This window comes from Papaver somniferum, chromosome 3 (genome assembly GCF_003573695.1).
Source record: "Papaver somniferum cultivar HN1 chromosome 3, ASM357369v1, whole genome shotgun sequence".
NCBI lineage: Eukaryota > Viridiplantae > Streptophyta > Magnoliopsida > Ranunculales > Papaveraceae > Papaver > Papaver somniferum.
The window spans coordinates 73,066,131-73,086,612 of record NC_039360.1 but is presented as its reverse complement, the minus strand read 5'-3'; the positions used below and the strand labels follow the sequence as shown (position 1 = coordinate 73,086,612).

At 41.2% G+C, this 20,482-nt stretch overlaps 1 protein-coding gene across 1 annotated transcript; it reads left to right on the top strand.

Annotated features, from left to right (window-relative positions):
• Positions 1–1,936: 1,936 nt before the first annotated feature.
• LOC113359594 lies at positions 1,937–2,650 on the top strand. Its single transcript, XM_026603200.1, has one exon. It carries the CDS (start codon positions 1,937–1,939, stop codon positions 2,648–2,650), a length of 714 nt encoding a protein of 237 aa, XP_026458985.1.
• Positions 2,651–20,482: the final 17,832 nt, after the last annotated feature.

Sequence of the window (20,482 nt, the reverse complement as noted above, 5' to 3'; positions counted from 1 at the left end):
TGCACGGCATGTGCCAATGGCGCGTGTGGCGGCTTTGGCCCTAGGTTGCACGGCTTGGCATTCCAGGTTTCAAGGGTTGCACGGCATGTGCCAATGGCGGTGCTTTTTGGATTTTGGCATGGTTAACGTGATGATTGCGCGTTGTTTTGCGGTTTGGCGTGGTTGCCATATTTAGCGCAACGGTTGCGCGTTATTTGTAGTTTTTGCATGGTTGCCATATTTTGCACAATGATTGCATGGTACATGCAATTGCTATGTTTTGTGTGATGAGTGCACGGTGCGTGCATTTGGCATGTTTGCCATGCTTTTGCGTAATGACTGCACGGTACGTGCAATTGCTATGTTTTGCGTGAGGTTTGCGTGAGGTTTGCATTTGGCATGTTGTGTGACATGTGTGAGTGGCATGATTGCCATGATTTTGCGCAGTGATTGCACGGTACGTGCAATTGCTATGTTTCGCGCGATGATTGCACGGTGCGTGCATTTGGCATGTTTGCCATGCTTTTTGCGTAATGATTGCGTGGTATGTGTGAATTTAGGGTTTCGCGCATCGAAACCCTAATTTAGTATTTGAAAAAGGGTAACCTGGTGATTTTTACAGAAGCGCGTTAAATGTTCTAATAAATGTGCTAGTGTCAGTGGTGACGACATGCTATACGTGAGGTTTTACGGTTTTACCCTTTGTTCAAAAACCACCATCAACATTAAGTCCACTGCTTAGCTTGGAACAGGGGCCTTGTTGCGAGGTAAGCATAAGATGGTGACAGACGAGGATAGAACTGAGACAGTAAGTCGTGAAAGAGGGCCGAGGAGATTTGTCTGACCTTTTTCGAGATGTAAGTAAGAATCCACAATCCTCGTATCTGGCAGCTTTGCACAGATCCCAGTATGACTAGGTGTTTTTGGGGCCAGGATTTGGAACGCGAGGCGGAGCTGCTAGCATAGACTTGACATGGAAGGGACTTGTCAGCACCAATAAGCTTGGAATGGGTGTGGGCCACTTGACAGAGCATGGCGTTGGCAAAGGGAAAGCGCGGATTGGCAAGGCTGGCGCGGATTGGCTGGCCGACGCAGATTTTGCCAAGGCCGGCATTGAGCACTTGGTAGGGTCGGTGCTAGCAAGGAAGATGCGCGCGTTTTTGGGAAGTGGCCAAGCTTGCTATTTCGGGCCCGACTGCCTTTCTTCATGCACGTCTTTGAAAAGGGAATCCTTCCCTTATTCGAAGTCCCCAACTATCACGCCTATAAAAGAGGTTATCCACCTTTTATTTTGTACCTTTGTTTCTCCATATCTTTGCGTTAGCAACAAAGTGGTAGGCCGAGTTAACATTCCAGGTATGTCTTCCGGCGTTCTTTCTCAAATTAATTCTTCCTTATTTTTTTTGTAATGCAAAACTCTAGCTGTATATATGCTTCGCATGAATCCGTAGAAAATACTGTTCTTCCATATCTTCGTAGAACTTAGTCATAAATGTGATTCTCGTGAACCTGTAGACTTTCGTCATGAATACTACGGCAGTGTGTTTGTGAAAACCTAGTTTCTTAGGGTTTTCCATTATTTTGGTGTAGCCGTGTGTGGGTAATAATTTCTTATCGTTTTGCCTTTTCGGTGTAGATACCTTGTTAGCAAAACAACACAAGAAACTCTGATAAGATTTCGTCTGAGTAAAGTTTTGCTTCACCAAAAGACGTTAGTAGATTTAAGCCAAACACGGATGATGACTTCTTCACAAAGCCCCTTGCCGCAGCCCTAAAAAATCATCCCAATTCCGTGTCGATCCTCTTGACCGGTTCGGAAGATGAAAAGAGGACCCGTTCAGTCCGACCAGAGAGTGTAATACGGTTCTGTCTTCACAGAGGAGAGTACTCTGCTTCCCATATTGACTTTAGAATGTGTCAAAGCCCGTTGCGCTCCTTTGATAAATGGATCGAATTTATGGTGAGCCAGGAACACGTAAGTGCTAATTTGACCCGAGCGCAGATCATTGATGCTGTTAGGTATTCTGCAAATCTTCAAATTAGGAAGGACATCCCTGGTTTAGTTGCTTTTATCTCTAGATGGTGCCCGGACACTCATACAGTCGTGTGCAGGTGGGGTGAAATGACCTTCTCCTTAGAAAGCGTGGCCCTTCTGTTGAACCTTCCCGTGACAGGAAACCTTAATATCCAACTGTCAGAAGATGAAGAAAAGATGCGAGCCATTTTTCTTGCGAAGTCGAAAAATTTCGTTCGGAAAGAGAACGAAAAGTGTTTCTATGGATGGTGGGTGTCTCAATGGTTCCCGAATGAGCTGGAACCGAGTCAAAAGAGTAGTACACTTCATGTTGCGGCATTCTTGGCTCTCTGGTTGTCCACGGACATTTTCCATGATGGTTCCGGCAAGAAAGAGATAAGACAAGAGCTCATGATGATTGCCATAAGGTTAGCGAAAGACGTAGTTCTCCCCATTGGTAGCTTGTTCCTTGGTTCTCTTTATTCGTATCTGGATCACCTGGTTGCGGACATGCGTGTTTCGAACGGTTATATGAAAGTAGACTCGTATGTCCACGTTGCTTTCCTTCAAGCGTGGTTGTGGGAGCATTTTGAGAAGTATGCTATGAAGCCGTTGCCTTCACTTCCCGCGAGCTGGGGTGGCTCCAGAATACTCTGATGGGTGAACATGCGTCCAAGAGCCGGTTTGAGCTTGGTTAGGTTCCTTGATAAGTTGCATGAAGTCGATTTTCGCCCGTGGGCCCCGGTGCATGCGTCTGTAGTTCAGGTTAACACCTTTGCTTCTGCTCCGAATATGGCTTTGCTTTCTGAAGGTAACCTGAGTGTTGGTGAAAACTTGTTTATGTGGAGTTGCATGCCTGGTCGTATGCCGTCTTTCTTTGGGGGATATTTCCAAGTAGATTCTTATAATATCGATCGTGCTGCTCGTCACATGGGTTTTGACCAAGGGATCCCTCTTGCTCGTCAGCCGGTTGCTCCAAAGAATCCATTGTCGGTCGTCCTCAATGCCAGCGTTCTTGAACCGGGTACACGTCTACCCTTCCTGCCTTCGGAAAGAATTCTTTCGACGACCTTCAAGTACAATGAGTTTTGGCAAGATGAGTTCCTTACTATCCATGGTTTTGTAAATCACATGGTGGCGAACGCCCGTTGTAGACCCTCTCCAGAGGCTTTGGCAAAGCATCCAATGTTGAGGAATCCTTCTGCAGCTAAGCGAAAGTCGCCAGGGAAAGTGGACAGTCCCCAGGTGAGGGAACAAAGGTCGAAGAACCGCGCCGGTGGATTTCGGTCGGTTTCGATAGACCCGGCGAGCCTCGTGTCTTTCAATTCTTATAACATTCAGGTAAGTGTCGTCTCTTTGCTGGTTCGACTAAAATGTGTAAACTTTGTATTTCAATTATGAACATTTGCATCTTGTTTCCACCAGGGTTTTGGTGGTGTGAACGCCTTTACTGCGCTTGATCGTCGTCGTGAAACAACACCTCTTCCAATAAAGGTCGACAGTGTTGAGCCCTCTCGTGACAGAGAAGAGTCAGAGAAAGAGAAGAGTTCAGAAGACGAAGGTAGCTCTTCTGGCAGCAGCACTAGATCTTCTTCGGGAAGCGGATCGGTGAGTCTTGCACATGTTTTTCTTTTCCCTTCTTTCTTATTTTTCGAAAACGTCTAACTCAAGATTGCAGGAAGGATCTGATTCTGGAGACGATTCTAAGATAGAGGTTTGTGAAGATTTTCCTTTAGCTGCGGCGACTGCTATTGGTACTTTAGAGATGGAGGTTGATCAAATGAAAGGCATGGATGCGGCTCGAATAACGGAGAATGCTCTGACGACTGTCAACGAAAGCGTGGAAAAGAGTCCCTTGTCGGTTGTGGGTCTGGTTGCAGGCGCCACTTTCGATCCCAGGTACTTGGTTCCTTATCTAGGTCATGTGTTGGTCGGCGGCTTCAACGTGCTGGCTAAGTACGAGGTGTTGTACACCAAAATCTGGGAAAGGTATGGACATACCGCCACAACCAGGAAGATCACCAGTCGATTTGTGCTGGTCAAACGTGTGGAGTAAGCTCTGTCTTCCATCGCGGATATGTGCGAAGTGACCGGCCATACCGTTTCTGAGGATGTCATCGTTAGTTGGAAGTATCATCGTGATATGTGCGTAGAAAATGAGTTCAACGCTTCGTGGTTCGTTAAGGGCTTTGCTGAGATCCAGAAATTGAAAACCGTAGTAGTCGAAAGTCTCTCTGCAGATGAAATCGCACAACAGGAGGCAAAAGTCAAAGAATTGTCCAAGACGTTGACTCTGAAGAGAGCGGTTCTCGAGGATGCAAGGGAGGCTTTCTCCAAGAAGAGTAGACCCCTATTGGATAACTTTCCTTGAATGTTTCTCTGTCTTTTCCAAACTTTCGCTTAGGTTCTCTCCTTTTTTTTGAAAGGCAAACAAAGTGCCTATTTTAACCTTTGATTGATTTTGATAGATGGTTGGTATTTTATGAGGATATTGGGTTATTTTGAAACGAATGGTTTTAATAGTATTAGGTTGTGACTTGCGAATAGGATATTGCTTTCATGAAAGTGTGTGTCGGTAGTTGGCATGAGATGAAATAGCATGATGGTTTTATCGAGAACCTAAAAGAACAAATCGTATATATTCCGCCTAGTCTAGACTTACTCAGTTTTTCTGGGTCTTCTGATGAAAACAAGATCCTTCCCATGTAAAACCGATTTTGCATGCAGTGTTGTCGTGACTGCGGAAATTCCCAGTCGTTTTTGGAGTTTCCTGGTGACCGAATCGTTTGCTTTCAGTTCTTGTGAAGTCCCCAGCCATCTCTTGCGGCTTACGAATGGTAATCAGGTTGTCTGGTAGTCGAGTTGTAGATCCTCAAATAGATTGCTTGCTTCCGTCGTCCTGATGTCTGAATCCAAGTATGAGATCGAGTTTTGAAAGCTGACATTGTTACTGAAAGATCAATCTCCCACTGTGGTCGCCAATTGTTTATGGGTGAAAATCGTTTCTGCTGATTTTGGGAATTTCGGTGAGTGGGTGAGAAACAAATCTAAACCCTAAAAAAATGTACTGCACGGGAGTATGTTAGATTAGAGAGATCAATCTATACAAATCTGGCCTAAACTAAGAAATGGCCGTTCTGGATTTGCTTCAGTTACAAAGAGGAGGAGAAGGGCTGGTTTAGGGAGGGAAGTGAAGAGAGTGTTGAGACCAGAGCAGTTCTGGAAGAGTAGTATTTGACTTGTATCAGAAGATGAAAGCTTTGAGAAAGCTAGCAAGAGTTGCTTTTCTGAGTGTTGTATTTCTCCCTGACCAAAAACTTGTGTCTTGGTGGAAATAGGTAAAACCTATTTATACAAGTCCAAGTGAAGCGTACTCTGGCCCCATAAGAAAAGAAACAGATGAGTTAAATGGGAAGAGGTGGTAACGCCTGGTATTGATGGAATTTCATGGAATTGATGTTCCATAATAAAAGAGTGTTTCACCATTACTTCCTGCATTTACTAACCGTTTTATTCTTATTACACTTTCTTGAAACGGGCATGTATGCCGCACGTTGTAGACCGCCAAACCAAAACCCTAATGAGCATCCCCCAGTTTGTGACATACGTTTTGATGTCTCGAATGTTTTCGTGGAAAACATGTAGCATGTCGCTGGTGTTTGATAAGTTGAGATTGAGAGACTTGCCGGCTCGGTGGCGACCTTCGACGGTCGAGATTTTGTATAAGAGGAATCGTGGCCTTTGATGTAGGGGCGACATGCCAAAGTGCAAGAGTTGCACGGCATGTGCCAATGGCATGTGTGGCATGCCTTGGTCCTGGGTAGCACGTCGGGTGCAAGTGGAAGTGTCAAAGTGCAAGTGTTGCTCGGCATGTGTGGTATGCCTTGGCCCTAGGTTGCACGGCTTTGCATGCCAAGTTTCAAGGGTTGCATGGCATGTGCCAATGGCGTGTGTGGCGGCTTTGGCCCTAGGCATGCCAATTTGCAAGGTTTGCATGGCATGTGCCAATGGCGCGTGTGGTGGCTTTGGCCCTAGGTTGCACGGCTTGGCATGCCAGGTTGCAAGGGTTGCACGGCATGTGCCAATGGTACGCGTGGTGGCTTTGGCCCTAGTTTGCACGGCTTGGCATGCCAGGTTGCAAGGGTTGCACGACATGTGCCAATGGCGCATGTGGTGGCTTTGGCCCTAGGTTGCAAGGCTCGGCATGTCAGGTTGCAAGGGTTGCACGGCATGTGCCAATGGCGCGTGTGGGGGCTTTGGCCTTAGGTTGCACGGCTTGGCATGCCAGGTTCCAAGGGTTGCATGGCATGTGCCAATGGCGCGTGTGGCGGCTTTGGCCCTAGGTTGCACGGCTTGGCATGCCAGGTTGCACGGCATGTGCCAATGGCGCGTGTGGCGGCTTTGGCCCTAGGTTGCACGGCTTGGCATGCCAGGTTGCAAGGGTTGCACGACATGTGCCAATGGCGGTGCGTTTGGGATTTTTGGCATGGCTAACATGATGATTGAGCGTTGTTTTGCGGTTTGGCGTGGTTGCCATATTTAGCGCAACGGTTGTGCGTTATTTGTAGTTTTGGCATGGTTGCCATATTTTGCACAATGATTGCATGGTAAATGCAATTTCTATGTTTTGTGTGATGAGTGCACGGTGCGTGCATTTGGCATGTTTGCCATGCTTTTGCGCAATGATTGCACGGTACGTGCAATTGCTATGTTTTGCGCGATGTTTGCACGGTACGTGCATTTGGCATGTTACGTGACATGTGTGAGTGGCATGATTGCCATGCTTTTCCGCAATGATTTCACGGTACGTGCAATTGCTATGTTCTGCGCGATGATTCCATGGTGCGTGCATTTGGCATGTTTGCCATGCTTTTTGCGTAATGGTTGCGCGGTATGTGTGAATTTAGGGCTTCGCGCATCGAAACCCTAATTTAGTATTTGAAAAAAAGTAACCTGGTCATTTTTACATAAGCGCGTTAAATGTTCTAATAAATGTGCTAGTGTCACTGGTGACGTCATGCTATACGTGAGGTTTTACGGTTTTACCCTTTGTTCAAAAACCACCATCAACAACGACTTAAAGACTTCATTGGGATTGTGAAGCCAGACCGATACTACTTTTCTTGTAATTGTGTGATCTGAATTTGCATCTTCTATCATACGAGTACAATTGGAATAATTGGCTTGAGATTTTATATCTCCTATAGGAAAGATAGAAAAGTAATCACAAACAAACTTCGTCTCATCGTTTGTGATTCCACAATATATTTTTTCGTTGCGTCGATTAAGATTATTTTGAGGTGATTGATAATACTAAGATGTTCTTCGGGAATATAAGTCTGGTATTATTGATTGGTTCTTGTTCACCTTGATTTATCAAAAGACGGAACAAAACTCGTAGGTATATTCTAGGGAAACGGATTTATCTATTATCGTAGAGTTTTCTGTGTGATACAGATTTGTTTATTAAAGTCTTCGACTTTGGGTCGTAGCAACTCTTAGTTGTGGGTGAGATCATCTAAGGGAATCAAGTGCGCAGTATCCTGCTGGGATCAGAGGCGTAGGAGCATAACTGTACCTTGGATCAGTGTGAGATTGATTGGGGTTCAACTACAGTCCAGACCGAAGTTAATTTGGAGTAGGCTAGTGTCTGTAGCGGCTTAATACAGTGTATGTTCAATCTGGACTAGGTCCCGGGGTTTTTTTGCATTTGCGGTTTCTTCGTTAACAAAATTCTGGTGTCTGTGTTATTTATTTTCCGCATTATATTTGTTTATATAATTGAAATATCACAGGTTGTGCGTTGTTCAATCAATTAGAATATCCGACTCTTTGGTTGTTGATTTAAATTTATTGACACTTGGATATTGGTCTTTGGTACCATCCAAGTTATCTCTCTTTGATAAAGACTCGCAGATTTCTATTTGCTTGAGTAAAGATCAAATATAGAGATTGAGATATAAACTCTTTGATATATTTTTCATTGATTGAATCTAACTGTCTAGTTGATTATCATAAAAGTATATTGGAGTTTGTCGATACAGATGGCTAAGCGAAAGATTGGTGGTGGTTGTTAGACCCCCGCTTTTTCAAAAACTAAACCTGAAGTTGCTGAAGCTATGACACAAATTCTTGGATTATGGTCATGTTTTATCTTTAATGTACCCAGCCGTAACTTTAACCCTCAAATATTATTGGTTGTTACGGTTAGATAGGTTTGACAGTGATTGAAATTCTATAAGATATCAGGTTTACGTCTAAGTTTGGGATTTAAGTTACCAACCTAAATCCAAACTTTAACATACATAAATAATTATGGGCGGTTCCTGAAAATACGTTCCCAGCCGTAAAACTAGAATATTGGTTACCGAAAGAATTACGGTTCGCCATTTATTATGACTCTTCAAACCGTATATAAACTTATATGTTCTGAAAGTAATTACGGCTTGGTTTTACCTAAGTATATTATTTACTTAGCCATAAGGCTCTACTTAACTTGAAATATATTTTGTATTTTTCAGAATTTAAAACTTATTCATTCATTATAATTAAAATTTTGCTATATTTGTTCATTCATTAAAACATTACTAAAACACAAGCATTCATTCGTCCTAATATTTGTAAGTTAAGATCCCTAGACAACAAAGAAATAACACAAGAAAAACAGTTTTACAATTGTGATATTGATAGAGTTAAGGAGAAGGAGATTCTTGAACACAAGCACGAACACCACCACGACCACGCCGTCTTTTTTTGGTGCCACCATGATCATGAGTACGAAGACCACCACGACCACGACCTTGCACATCCTCTGCATATTCTGAATCCGTCTCTTCATTACCATATGACGTATGACTTTGGATAGTGCCCATACCTCTCGAAGAACGAATGATCCTCTGTAAGGCTGGTGAGGTTTTAAAAGAACCTACAACTACACCTGCAAGTATACAAGGTTGTTGTGGATAGGTGGAGTAAGAAAGGGTTTGTCCTCAGGGACAAGGTGGGTGCATGGTGTTGTTTTCCTAATCAATTTTCTAAAGTTTTCCTAGAGATTTCTAAATGACAGTGACAATGACTAAGGAATTTGGGATATGGGAGGGACTGCTAGGATTTGAATCCACCTCTAGCCCTATACTAAGCATTCAACTGAGTATGATACTCTTGTCCTTGTAACAGATAAGGAAGAAGTGTCAAGTCCATCACTTACCTAAGGTGTTTCACCAATGGATAGTTCAATCGCAACTAAAGTATCAATGCTAAGCACTAACTGTCTAACTAAAGCACAACTAGTCACAGGATTCATAACAGTCTCTAAGGCATGAGTTGCAGTTCAATCAACACAATGTTATCCTAACTACAATGGATGCTTGACATACATTGTGAGAGCAGAGTATTGATACACTGAGATTAAATCTATCATACAACATTTTAAGCATTCAAGAATCACACAAACAGCATAAATAACATAGTACAAAGCTATGGTTTCATCTCAACCTTAGCTTAGTGAACTAAAACATGATCAAATTATACTACTGGATGAAACAGATGAAATAGTAAAATTACAGAACACTAAGAGCTTGGTGCTTCGGCTAGCCCGGGAATACCCCCAACATTACACACACCATGTTCTATTTATAGTGCAGCATCCCCAAATTTCTAAACCCTAATTTTTGAAAACCTAAAATTTGATTTGGGGATTTTCAATTTGACGTACCCACTTGCGATTTTACCTCGACCCATACCTTCTTCTGTTCTTCCCACTTGTTCTGCTGCTTTTGCTGCTCTTCTTTGTGAACTGTGAACCCTAGCTCGAGTCGTCTCATCAACTCCACACCCTAGGTCAGTGGGATGTGAATTTGATGAAACACCTAGGCTAGGTAGAGATATAGTGGAGTTGTCGGGTGGTTGTGGTGGTGGTGTGGTTCGAGGTCTGGTGGTGGAAGTGATGGCAGGAGATGGTGGTGGCGGAAGTTGCAGGTGATGGAAGAGAGGAATTTGGGAAGAGGAGGAGAAGAAGGAGAGAAGAAGTCGATGGTTTTGGGAGAAGATATTTGGTGCTAGGGTGTTGAGCGGGTGTATCAAAATTTGATGATCGGTGATGAAAAGCGTAGGATGAAAAGGTGATGGAGTGATCCAACGGCGCGATGGAATGGATGTGGAGCGACCGTTGGATATGGAATACATCAAAACTGACGGTCCAAGATGGAGTTAGGTGCTATAGTGTTAGACAAGAACATCAAAGCTCGATGTACTCTGATGAAGCGACCGTTTGGATGATGGAATGGATCCAATCTGACGGCTAAAGAGAGAAGCGGGTTTGGGCTTGGATTTTAGGATATGGAAATGGGTTTGAGTAAGGGTTTTGGGCCTTGGGTATCCCAAGCCCATATCTTCTTTAAGAATAATTCTTCCTCTTCAAGCCCACTTTTAAATGATCCGGCTCTTGCAAACATCAATCTCCACTTCTTTTCCGCTAGAGTTTTCGCCGGCTTTCTCCCGTGTCTTTGCTCTTTTCGCTCCGTGAGTTAACCAGGCTTTATCTAGTACTTAAAAATGCAAAATTAATTGAGAAAAGTATTTATTCTTGAAAACAACGAAAACACAGAATATGGGATAAAATGGAGCTTTAGTGCACAAATGATGAGTTAAATGCCAATAAAAAGGTGCAGATATATACAATATTTGGCACTCATCAAAGGCCCTTTATATTTCCTAATAGAGTTCACCTTTAGTTGGATTATGCACGTACCTGATTTGATTTTGTAAGGTCCGTTGTTATTCAACTTTTAGCATATAACCACCATTGATGTAACAAGACATACAATTTGCCAACATCATAATAATCATTAGTACACTTTTGTAACCTAAATAAATTTTAAAAGCATGTCTGAATAACTAGTATATTTACCGCCATGAAATATTAAATTTTCCAATCTATATCCAAAATAGACCCTTATTCTCTGGCAGAGTTTTTTGAAAAATTTCATCGCTTCCAGATTGTTGTTGATAACATGAGGATGACCAAAATGATAATACCATTCCAAGTAGTCTTCTCCAGCCAACTTTGTGCCTAGATGAGCATCGCCTCATTCATTTGAAGTTAGTATTTGTATTGATGAAGGTTGTTCCAAACATTGATCTTTGATACTAGGATGCAAGTCATTATAATATTTTTGATGCGTACCATGAAGCCATTAACACATAATTTGAAGGTTTCCTTGGTAACTTCGACTTGGACATGACCAATATGACGAAAAGTTCGATAAAAAATGATCATTCCGAACCCTGTCAGATGAATCATATATCATTTTAGCCTAATAAATCTAAAAACTCACGACCGTATCCTCATCTTTGTCGAGCTTCAAATAAGGGTCAAAAATCACATCCATTAAGTTGCCCTTGGATCACATATCTTATCTTATTTGTGCTTTTATTGAGTACCAGTGAATGAGAACTTTTTCCTGTAGGACCAGTATCTTCCTCATCCCAATTTGGTGACAAAGTAGTCCTCATAGTGGAAAAGTGCTCATATACCCATGACCGTGAAGATACAAGTTACATATAAGAGAACACACCAAAATTAACATAACAAATACAATAAACATTGAATATTAACCACATACATCACCTGAGAAAGGCCAACATTCCTGACACTTCGAGTTGCTCTAAACGTCGAGGCTTTTCTAAACTCTTAAGTACATAAGAGGGATTGACATTGCCCCATGAGTATTCTTTGGTCTTATGAGATCCTTCAACAATTGTAGATAATTAACATTAACCTTGTATCCCGAGAGATCATGGAAGATTAAGGTGCCAAGGGAATACAACAAGTACGTTGTGGTTGTACGCTTATATATAGTTTCATTTATCACCACTACCTTCCTTTCCTTCTCGGTAGTGCCTCCTAACTTGGTCTAAAATTAGGCACAATATCTTTTTAGTGATAAGTATACTTGATTTCCTTCATACTATCATGGTTTATCTCTTGCAGCCATCTGATTATATTCGGTTTTGTCTTTCCGCCACTCAAGCGTGTCTTTAACAAGGATATAAAGATCAGTTCAAACCATATTGTGGTCGAATCCCTAAGACACTGATAACAATACTATCGTACTCCAACTAGACGTTCAATATTTCATGCCATATCCCTGTATCCATTACTAGAGAAGCATCACAACAAATTCTTTACCCAGTGACCAATAACAAGCCCTATGATGTTTCAGTTTTTTTTTACCGCAAGTTTATGATCGTACAAAAAATATAAGCAAAACCTCATACGAAATAAATAAACAAAAATAAGATTTAGATTAAAAAAATTATATTATTACATCCATCTCTGAGACTTTAGCAGCCTAAGAATTCCTATAGTCGAATAAAATTACAGATTCATCCGGGGCCTTACTCCGAGGTCTGTTATTCTTCTTCTTGGGGAACAATGCTGCCTTGCGTATGGGAAAATCTTCATTCCACGATTTTTTTTCTTTTACTTTATGTGGAGAAATATCTTTGTATGCAACAATAATTTTTCTTCCTCTTCACTCTATTTTTCACCATCATTTTCCTTTTCAACCTCTTATTCATTATCAGTTTCATGTTCAATCACTTCATTGACTTGTTATACTACCTCATGAGTTTCCTTTTTAATCTCTTCTCTGACAGATGAACCAACACCTTTTTATTCAATATTTTTCACCAAAGCATGTGTCTTCTTGTTCTTATTCAAACCTCTATTATCAGTCCCCACAATGAATATCATGGCGAGGGGTGTGTGTGTGATCAAAAAGTGTTAAATTTTTCCCTCTCTTATATTTTACCCTATCAGGATTTCAAATTGAAAATATATAATGAAAGGACATTTGTTACATGGTCAAATACGAATGCGTTGAAAAAAAGACCGAACCGTAAAACAATTACGACTCTTTCGCTTAAAACTCAAACCTAGTCGCAAAGGTAACTTAAAAAATTATAGGAAAAATCAGAAGATGAAAGCTTTGAGAAAGCTAGCAAGAGTTGCTTTTCTGAGTGTTGTATTTCTCCCTGACCAAAAACTTGTGTCTTGGTGGAAATAGGTAAAACCTATTTATACAAGTCCAAGTGAAGCGTACTCTGGCCCCGTAAGAAAAGAAACAGATGAGTTAAATGGGAAGAGGTGGTAACGCCTGGTATTGATGGAATTTCATGGAATTGATGTTCCATAATGAAAGAGCGTTTCACCATTACTTCCTGCATTTACTAACCGTTTTATTCTTATTACACTTTCTTGAAACGGGCATGTATGCCGCACGTTGTAGACCGCCAAACCAAAACCCTAATGAGCATCCCCCAGTTTGTGACATACGTTTTGATGTCTCGAGTGTTTTCGTGGAAAACATGTAGCATGTCGCTGGTGTTTGATAAGTTGAGCTTGAGAGACTTGCCGACTCGGTGGCGACCTTCGACGGTTGAGATTTTGTATAAGAGGAATCGTGGCCTTTGATGTAGGCGCGACATGCCAAAGTGCAAGAGTTGCACGGCATGTGCCAATGGCATGTGTGGCATGCCTTGTTCCTGGGTAGCACGTCGGGTGCAAGTGGAAGTGTCAAAGTGCAAGTGTTGCTCAGCATGTGTGGTATGCCTTGGCCCTAGGTTGCACGGCTTGGCATGCCAAGTTGCAAGGGTTGCATGGCATGTGCCAATGGCGTGTGTGGCGGCTTTGGACCTAGGCATGCCAAGTTGCAAGGGTTGCATGGCATGTGCCAATGGCGCGTGTGATGGCTTTGGCCCTAGGATGCACGGCTTGGCATGCCAGGTTGCAAGGGTTGCACGACATGTGCCAATGGTGCGCGTGGTGGCTTTGGCCCTAGTTTACACGGCTTGGCATGCCAGGTTGCAAGGGTTGCACGACATGTGCCAATGGCGCATGTGGTGGCTTTGGCCCTAGGTTGCAAGGCTCGGCATGTCAGGTTGCAAGGGTTGCAAGGCATGTGCCAATGGCGTGTGTGGGGGATTTGGCCTTAGGTTGCATGGCTTGGCATGCCAGGTTGCAAGGGTTGCATGGCATGTGCCAATGGCGCGTGTGGCGGTTTTGGCCCTAGGTTGCACGGCATGTGCCAATGGCGCGTGTAGCGGCTTTGGCCCTAGGTTGCACGGCTTGGCATGCCAGGTTACAAGGGTTGCACGACATGTGCCAATGGCGGTGCATTTGGGATTTTTGGCATGGATAACATGATGATTGAGCGTTGTTTTGCGGTTTGGCGTGGTTGCCATATTTAGCGCAACGGTTGTGCGTTATTTGTAGTTTTGGCATGGTTGCCATATTTTGCACAATGATTGCATGGTACATGCAATTGCTATGTTTTGTGTGATGAGTGCACGGTGCGTGCATTTGGCATGTTTGCCATGCTTTTGCGCAATGATTGCACGGTACGTGCAATTGCTATGTTTTGCGCGATGTTTGCACGGTACGTGCATTTGGCATGTTACGTGACATGTGTGAGTGGGATGATTGCCATGCTTTTGCGCAATGATTGCATGGTACGTGCTATTGCTATGTTCTGCGCGATGATTCCACGGTGCGTGCATTTGGCATGTTTGCCATGCTTTTTGCGTAATGGTTGCGCGGTATGTGTGAATTTAGGGCTTCGCGCATCGAAACCCTAATTTAGTATTTGAAAAAGAGTAACCTGGTCATTTTTACATAAGCGTGTTAAATGTTCTAATAAATGTGCTAGTGTCACTGGTGACGTCATGCTATACGTGAGGTTTTACGGTTTTACCCTTTGTTCAAAAACCACCATCAACAACGACTTAAAGACTTCATTGGGATTGTGAAGCCAGACCGATACTACTTTTCTTGTAATTGTGTGATCTGATTTTGCATCTTCTATCGTCCGAGTACAATTGAAATAATTGGCTTGAGATTTTATATCTCCTATAGGAAAGATAGAAAAGTAATCACAAACAAACTTCGTCTCATCGTTTGTGATTCCACGATATCTTTTTTCGTTGCGTCGATTAAGATTATTTTGAGGTGATTGATAATACTAAGATGTTCTTCGGGAATATAAGTCTGGTATTATTGATTGGTTCTTGTTCACCTTGATTTATCAAAAGACGGAACAAAACTCGTAGGTATATTCGTGGGAAACGGATTTATCTATTATCGTAGAGTTTTCTGTGTGATACAGATTTGTTTATTAAAGTCTTCGACTTTGGGTCGTAGCAACTCTTAGTTGTGGGTGAGATCAGCTAAGGGAATCAAGTGCGCAGTATCCTGCTGGGATCAGAGGCGTAGGAGCATAACTGTACCTTGGATCAGTGTGAGATTGATTGGGGTTCAACTACAGTCCAGACCGAAGTTAATTTGGAGTAGGATAGTGTCTATAGCGGCTTAATACAGTGTATGTTCAATCTGGACTAGGTCCCGGGGTTTTTTTGCATTTGCGGTTTCTTCGTTAACAAAATTCTGGTGTCTGTGTTATTTCTTTTCCGCATTATATTTGTTTATATAATTGAAATATCACAGGTTGTGCGTTGTTCAATCAATTAGAATATCCGACTCTTTGGTTGTTGATTTAAATTGATTGACACTTGGATATTGGTCTTTGGTACCATCCAAGTTATCTCTCTTTGATAAAGACTCGCAGATTTCTATTTGCTTGAGTAAAGATCAAATATAGAGATTGAGATATAAACTCTTTGATATATTTTTCATTGATTGAGTCTAACTGTCTAGTTGATTATCATACAAGTATATTGGAGTTTGTCGATATAGATGGCTAAGCGAAAGATTGGTGGTGGTTGTTAGACCCCCGCTTTTTCAAAAACTAAACCTGAAGTTGCTGAAGCTATGACACAAATTCTTGGATTATGGTCATGTTTTATCTTTAATGTACCCAGCCGTAACTCTAACCATCAAATATTATTGGTTGTTACGATTAGATAGGTTTGACAGTGATTGAGATTCTCTAAGATATCAGGTTTACGTCTAAGTTTGGGATTTAAGTTACCAACCTAAATCCAAACTTTAACATACATAAATAATTATGGGCGGTTCCTGAAAATACGTTCCCAGCCGTAAAACTAGAATATTGGTTACCGAAAGAATTACGGTTCGCCATTTATTATGACTCTTCAAACCGTATATAAACTTATATGTTCTGAAAGTAATTACGGCTTGGTTTTACCTAAGTATATTATTTACTTTGCCGTAAGGCTCTACTTAACTTGAAATATATTTTGTATTTTTCCAGGTTTAAAACTTATTCATTCATTATAATTAAAATTTTTCTATATTTGTTCATTCATTAAAACATTACTAAAACACAAGCATTCATTCGTCCTAATATTTGTAAGTTAAGATCCCTAGACAACAAAGAAATAACACAAGAAAAACAGTTTTACAATTGTGATATTGATAGAGTTAAGGAGAAGGAGATTCTTGAACACAAGCACGAACACCACCACGACCACGCCGTCTTTTTTTGGTGCCACCATGATCATGAGTACGAAGACCACCACGACCACGACCTTGCACATCCTCTGCATATTCTGAATCCGTCTCTTCATTACCATATGACGTATGACTTTGGATAGTGCCCATACCTCTCGAAGAACGAATGATCCTCTGTAAGGCTGGTGAGGTTTTAAAAGAACCTACAACTACACCTGCAAGTATACAAGGTTGTTGTAGATAGGTGGAGTAAGAAAGGGTTTGTCCTCAGGGACAAGGTGGGTGCATGGTGTTTTTTTCCTAATCAATTTTCTAAAGTTTTCCTAGAGATTTCTAAATGACAGTGACAATGACTAAGGAATTTGGGATATGGGAGGGACTGCTAGGATTTGAATCCACCTCTAGCCCTATACTAAGCATTCAACTGAGTATGATACTCTTGTCCTTGTAACAGATAAGGAAGAAGTGTCAAGTCCATCACTTACCTAAGGTGTTTCACCAATGGATAGTTCAATCGCAACTAAAATATCAATGCTAAGCACTAACTGTCTAACTAAAGCACAACTAGTCACAGGATTCATAACAGTCTCTAAGGCATGAGTTGCAGTTCAATCAACACAATGTTATCCTAACTACAATGGATGCTTGACATACATTGTGAGAGCAGAGTATTGACGCACTAAGATTAAATCTATCATACAACATTTTAAGCATTCAAGAATCACACAAACAACATAAATAACATAGTACAAAGCTATGGTTTCATCTCAACCTTAGCTTAGTGAACTAAAACATGATCAAATTATACTACTGGATGAAACAGATGAAATAGTAAAATTACAGAACACTAAGAGCTTGGTGCTTCGGCTAGCTCGGGCATACCCCCAACATTACACACACCATGTTCTATTTATAGTGCAGAATCCCCAAATTTCTAAACCCTAATTTTTGAAAACCTAAATTTGATTTGGGGATTTTCAATTTGACGTACCCACTTGCGATTTTACCTCGACCCATACCTTCTTTTGTTCTTCCCACTTGTTCTGTTGCTTTTGCTGCTCTTCTTTGTGAACTGTGAACCCTAGCTCGAGTCGTCTCATCAACTCCACACCCTAGGTCAGTGGGATGTGAATTTTATGAAACACCTAGGCTAGGTAGAGAGATGGTGGAGTTGTCGGGTGGTTGTGGTGGTGGTGTGGTTCGAGGTCTGGTGGTGGCAGTGATGGCAGGAGATGGTGGTGGCGGAAGTTGCAGGTGATGGAAGATAGGAATTTGGGAAGAAGAGGAGAAGAAGGAGAGAAGAAGTCGATGGTTTTGGGAGAAGATATTTGGTGCTAGGGTGTTGAGCGGGTGTATCAAAATTTGATGATCGGTTATGAAAAGCGTAGGATGAAAAGGTGATGGAGTGATCCAACGGCGCGATGGAATGGATGTGGAGCAATCGTTGGATAAGGAATATATCAAAACTTACGGTCCAATATGGAGTTAGGTGCTATAGTGTTAGACAGGAACATCAAAGCTCGATGTACTCTGATGAAGCGACCGTTTGGATGATGGAATGGATCCAATCTGACGGCTAAAGAGAGAAGCGGGTTTGGGCTTGGATTTTAGGATATGGAAATGGGTTTGAGTAAGGGTTTTGGGCCTTGGGTATGCCAAGCCCATATCTTCTTTAAGAACAATTCTTCCTCTTCAAGCCCACTTTTAATTGATCCGGCTCTTGCAAACATCAATCTCCACTTCTTTTCCGCTAGAGTTTTCGTCGGCTTTCTCCCGTGTCTTTGCTCTTTTCTCTCCGTGAGTTAACCAGGCTTTATCTAGTACCTAAAAATGCAAAATTAATTGAGAAAAGTATTTATTCTTGAAAACAACGAAAACACAGAATATGGGATAAAATGGAGCTTTAGTGCACAAATGATGAGTTAAATGCCAATAAAAAGGTGCAAATATATACAATATTTGGCACTCACCAAAGGCCCTTTCTATTTCCTAATAGAGTTCACCTTTAGTTGGATTATGCACGTACCTGATTTGATTTTGTAAGGTCCGTTGTTATTCAACTTTTAGCATATAACCACCATTGATGTAACAAGACATACAATTTGCCAACATCATAATAATCATTGGTACACTTTTGTAACCTAAATAAATTTTAAAAGCATGTCTGAATAACTAGTATATTTACCGCCATCAAATATTAAATTTTCCAATCTATATCCAAAATAGACCCTTATTCTCTGGCAGAGTTTTTTGAAAAATTTCATCGCTTCCAGATTGTTATTGATAACATGAGGATGACCAAAATGATAATACCATTCCAAGTAGTCTTTTCCAGCCAACTTTGTGCCTAGATGAGCATCGCCTCATTCATTTGAAGTTAGTATTTGTATTGATGAAGGTTGTTCCAAACATTGATCTTTGACACTAGGATGTAAGTCATTATAATATTTTTGATGCGGACCATGAAGCCATTAACACATAATTTGAAGGTATCCTTGGTAACTTCGACTTGGACATGACCAATATGACGAAAAGTTCGATAAAAAATGATCATTCTGAACCCTGTCAGATGAATCATATATCATTTTAGCCTAATAAATCTAAAAACTCACGACCATATCCTCATCTTTGTCGAGCTTCAAATAAGGGTCAAAAATCACATCCATTAAATTGCCCTTGGATCACATATCTTATCTTATTTGTGCTTTTATTGAGTACCAGTGAATGAAAACTTTTTCCTGTAGGACCAGTATCTTCCTCATCCCAATTTGGTGACAAAGTAGTCCTCATAGTGGAAAAGTGCTCATACACCCATGACCGTGAAGATACAAGTTACATATAAGAGAACACACCAAAATTAACATAACAAATACAATAAACATTGAATATTAACCACATACATCACCTGAGAAAGGCCAACATTCCTGACACTTCGAGTTGCTCTAAACGTCGAGGCTTTTCTAAACTCTTAAGTACATAAGAGGGATTGACATTGCCCCATGAGTATTCTTTGGTCTTCTGAGATCCTTCAACAATTGTAGATAATTAACATTAACCTTGTATCCCGAGAGATCATGGAAGATTAAGGTGCCAAGGGAATACAACAAGTACGTTGTGGTTGTACGCTTATATATAGTTTCATTTATCACCACTACCTTCCTTTCCTTCTCGGTAGTGCCTCCTAACTTGGTCTAAAATTAGGAACAATATCTTTTTAGTGATAAGTATACTTGCTTTCCTTCATACTATCATGGTTTATCTCTAGCAGCCATCTGATTATATTCGGTTTCGTCTTTCCGCCACTCAAGCGTGTCTTTAACAAGGATATAAAGATCAGTTCAAACCATATTGTGGTCGAATCCCTAAGACACTGATAACAATACTATCGTACTCCAACTAGACGTTCAATATTTCATGCCATATCCCTGTATCCATTACTAGAGAAGCATCACAACAAATTCTTTACCCAGTGACCAATAACAAGCCCTATGATGTTTCAGTTTTTTTTTACCGCAAGTTTATGATCGTACAAAAAATATAAGCAAAACCTCATACGAAATAAATAAACAACAATAAGATTTAGATTAAAAAAATTATATTATTACATCTATCTCTGAGACTTTAGCAGCCTAAGAATTCCTATAGTCGAATAAAATTACAGATTCATCCGGGGCCTTACTCCGAGGTCTGTTATTCTTCTTCTTGGGGAACAATGCTGCCTTGCGTATGGGAAAATCTTCATTCCACGATTTTTTTCCTTTACTTTATGTGGAGAAATATCTTTGTATGCAACAATAATTTTTCTTCCTCTTCACTCTATTTTTCACCATCATTTTCCTTTTCAACCTCTTATTCATTATCAGTTTCCTCTTCAATCACTTCATTGACTTGTTATACTACCTCATGAGTTTCCTTTTTAATCTCTTCTCTGACAGATGAACCAACACCTTGTTCTTCAATATTTTTCACCAAAGCATGTGTCTTCTTGTTCTTATTCAAACCTCTATTATCAGTCCCCACAATGAATATCATGGCGAGGGGTGTGTGTGTGATCAAAA

Bases quoted from the DNA above. Each gene is read 5' to 3' on its own strand.
- LOC113359594 (XM_026603200.1), top strand. From the start codon at position 1,937: ATGGTGAGCCAGGAACACGTAAGTGCTAATTTGACCCGAGCGCAGATC.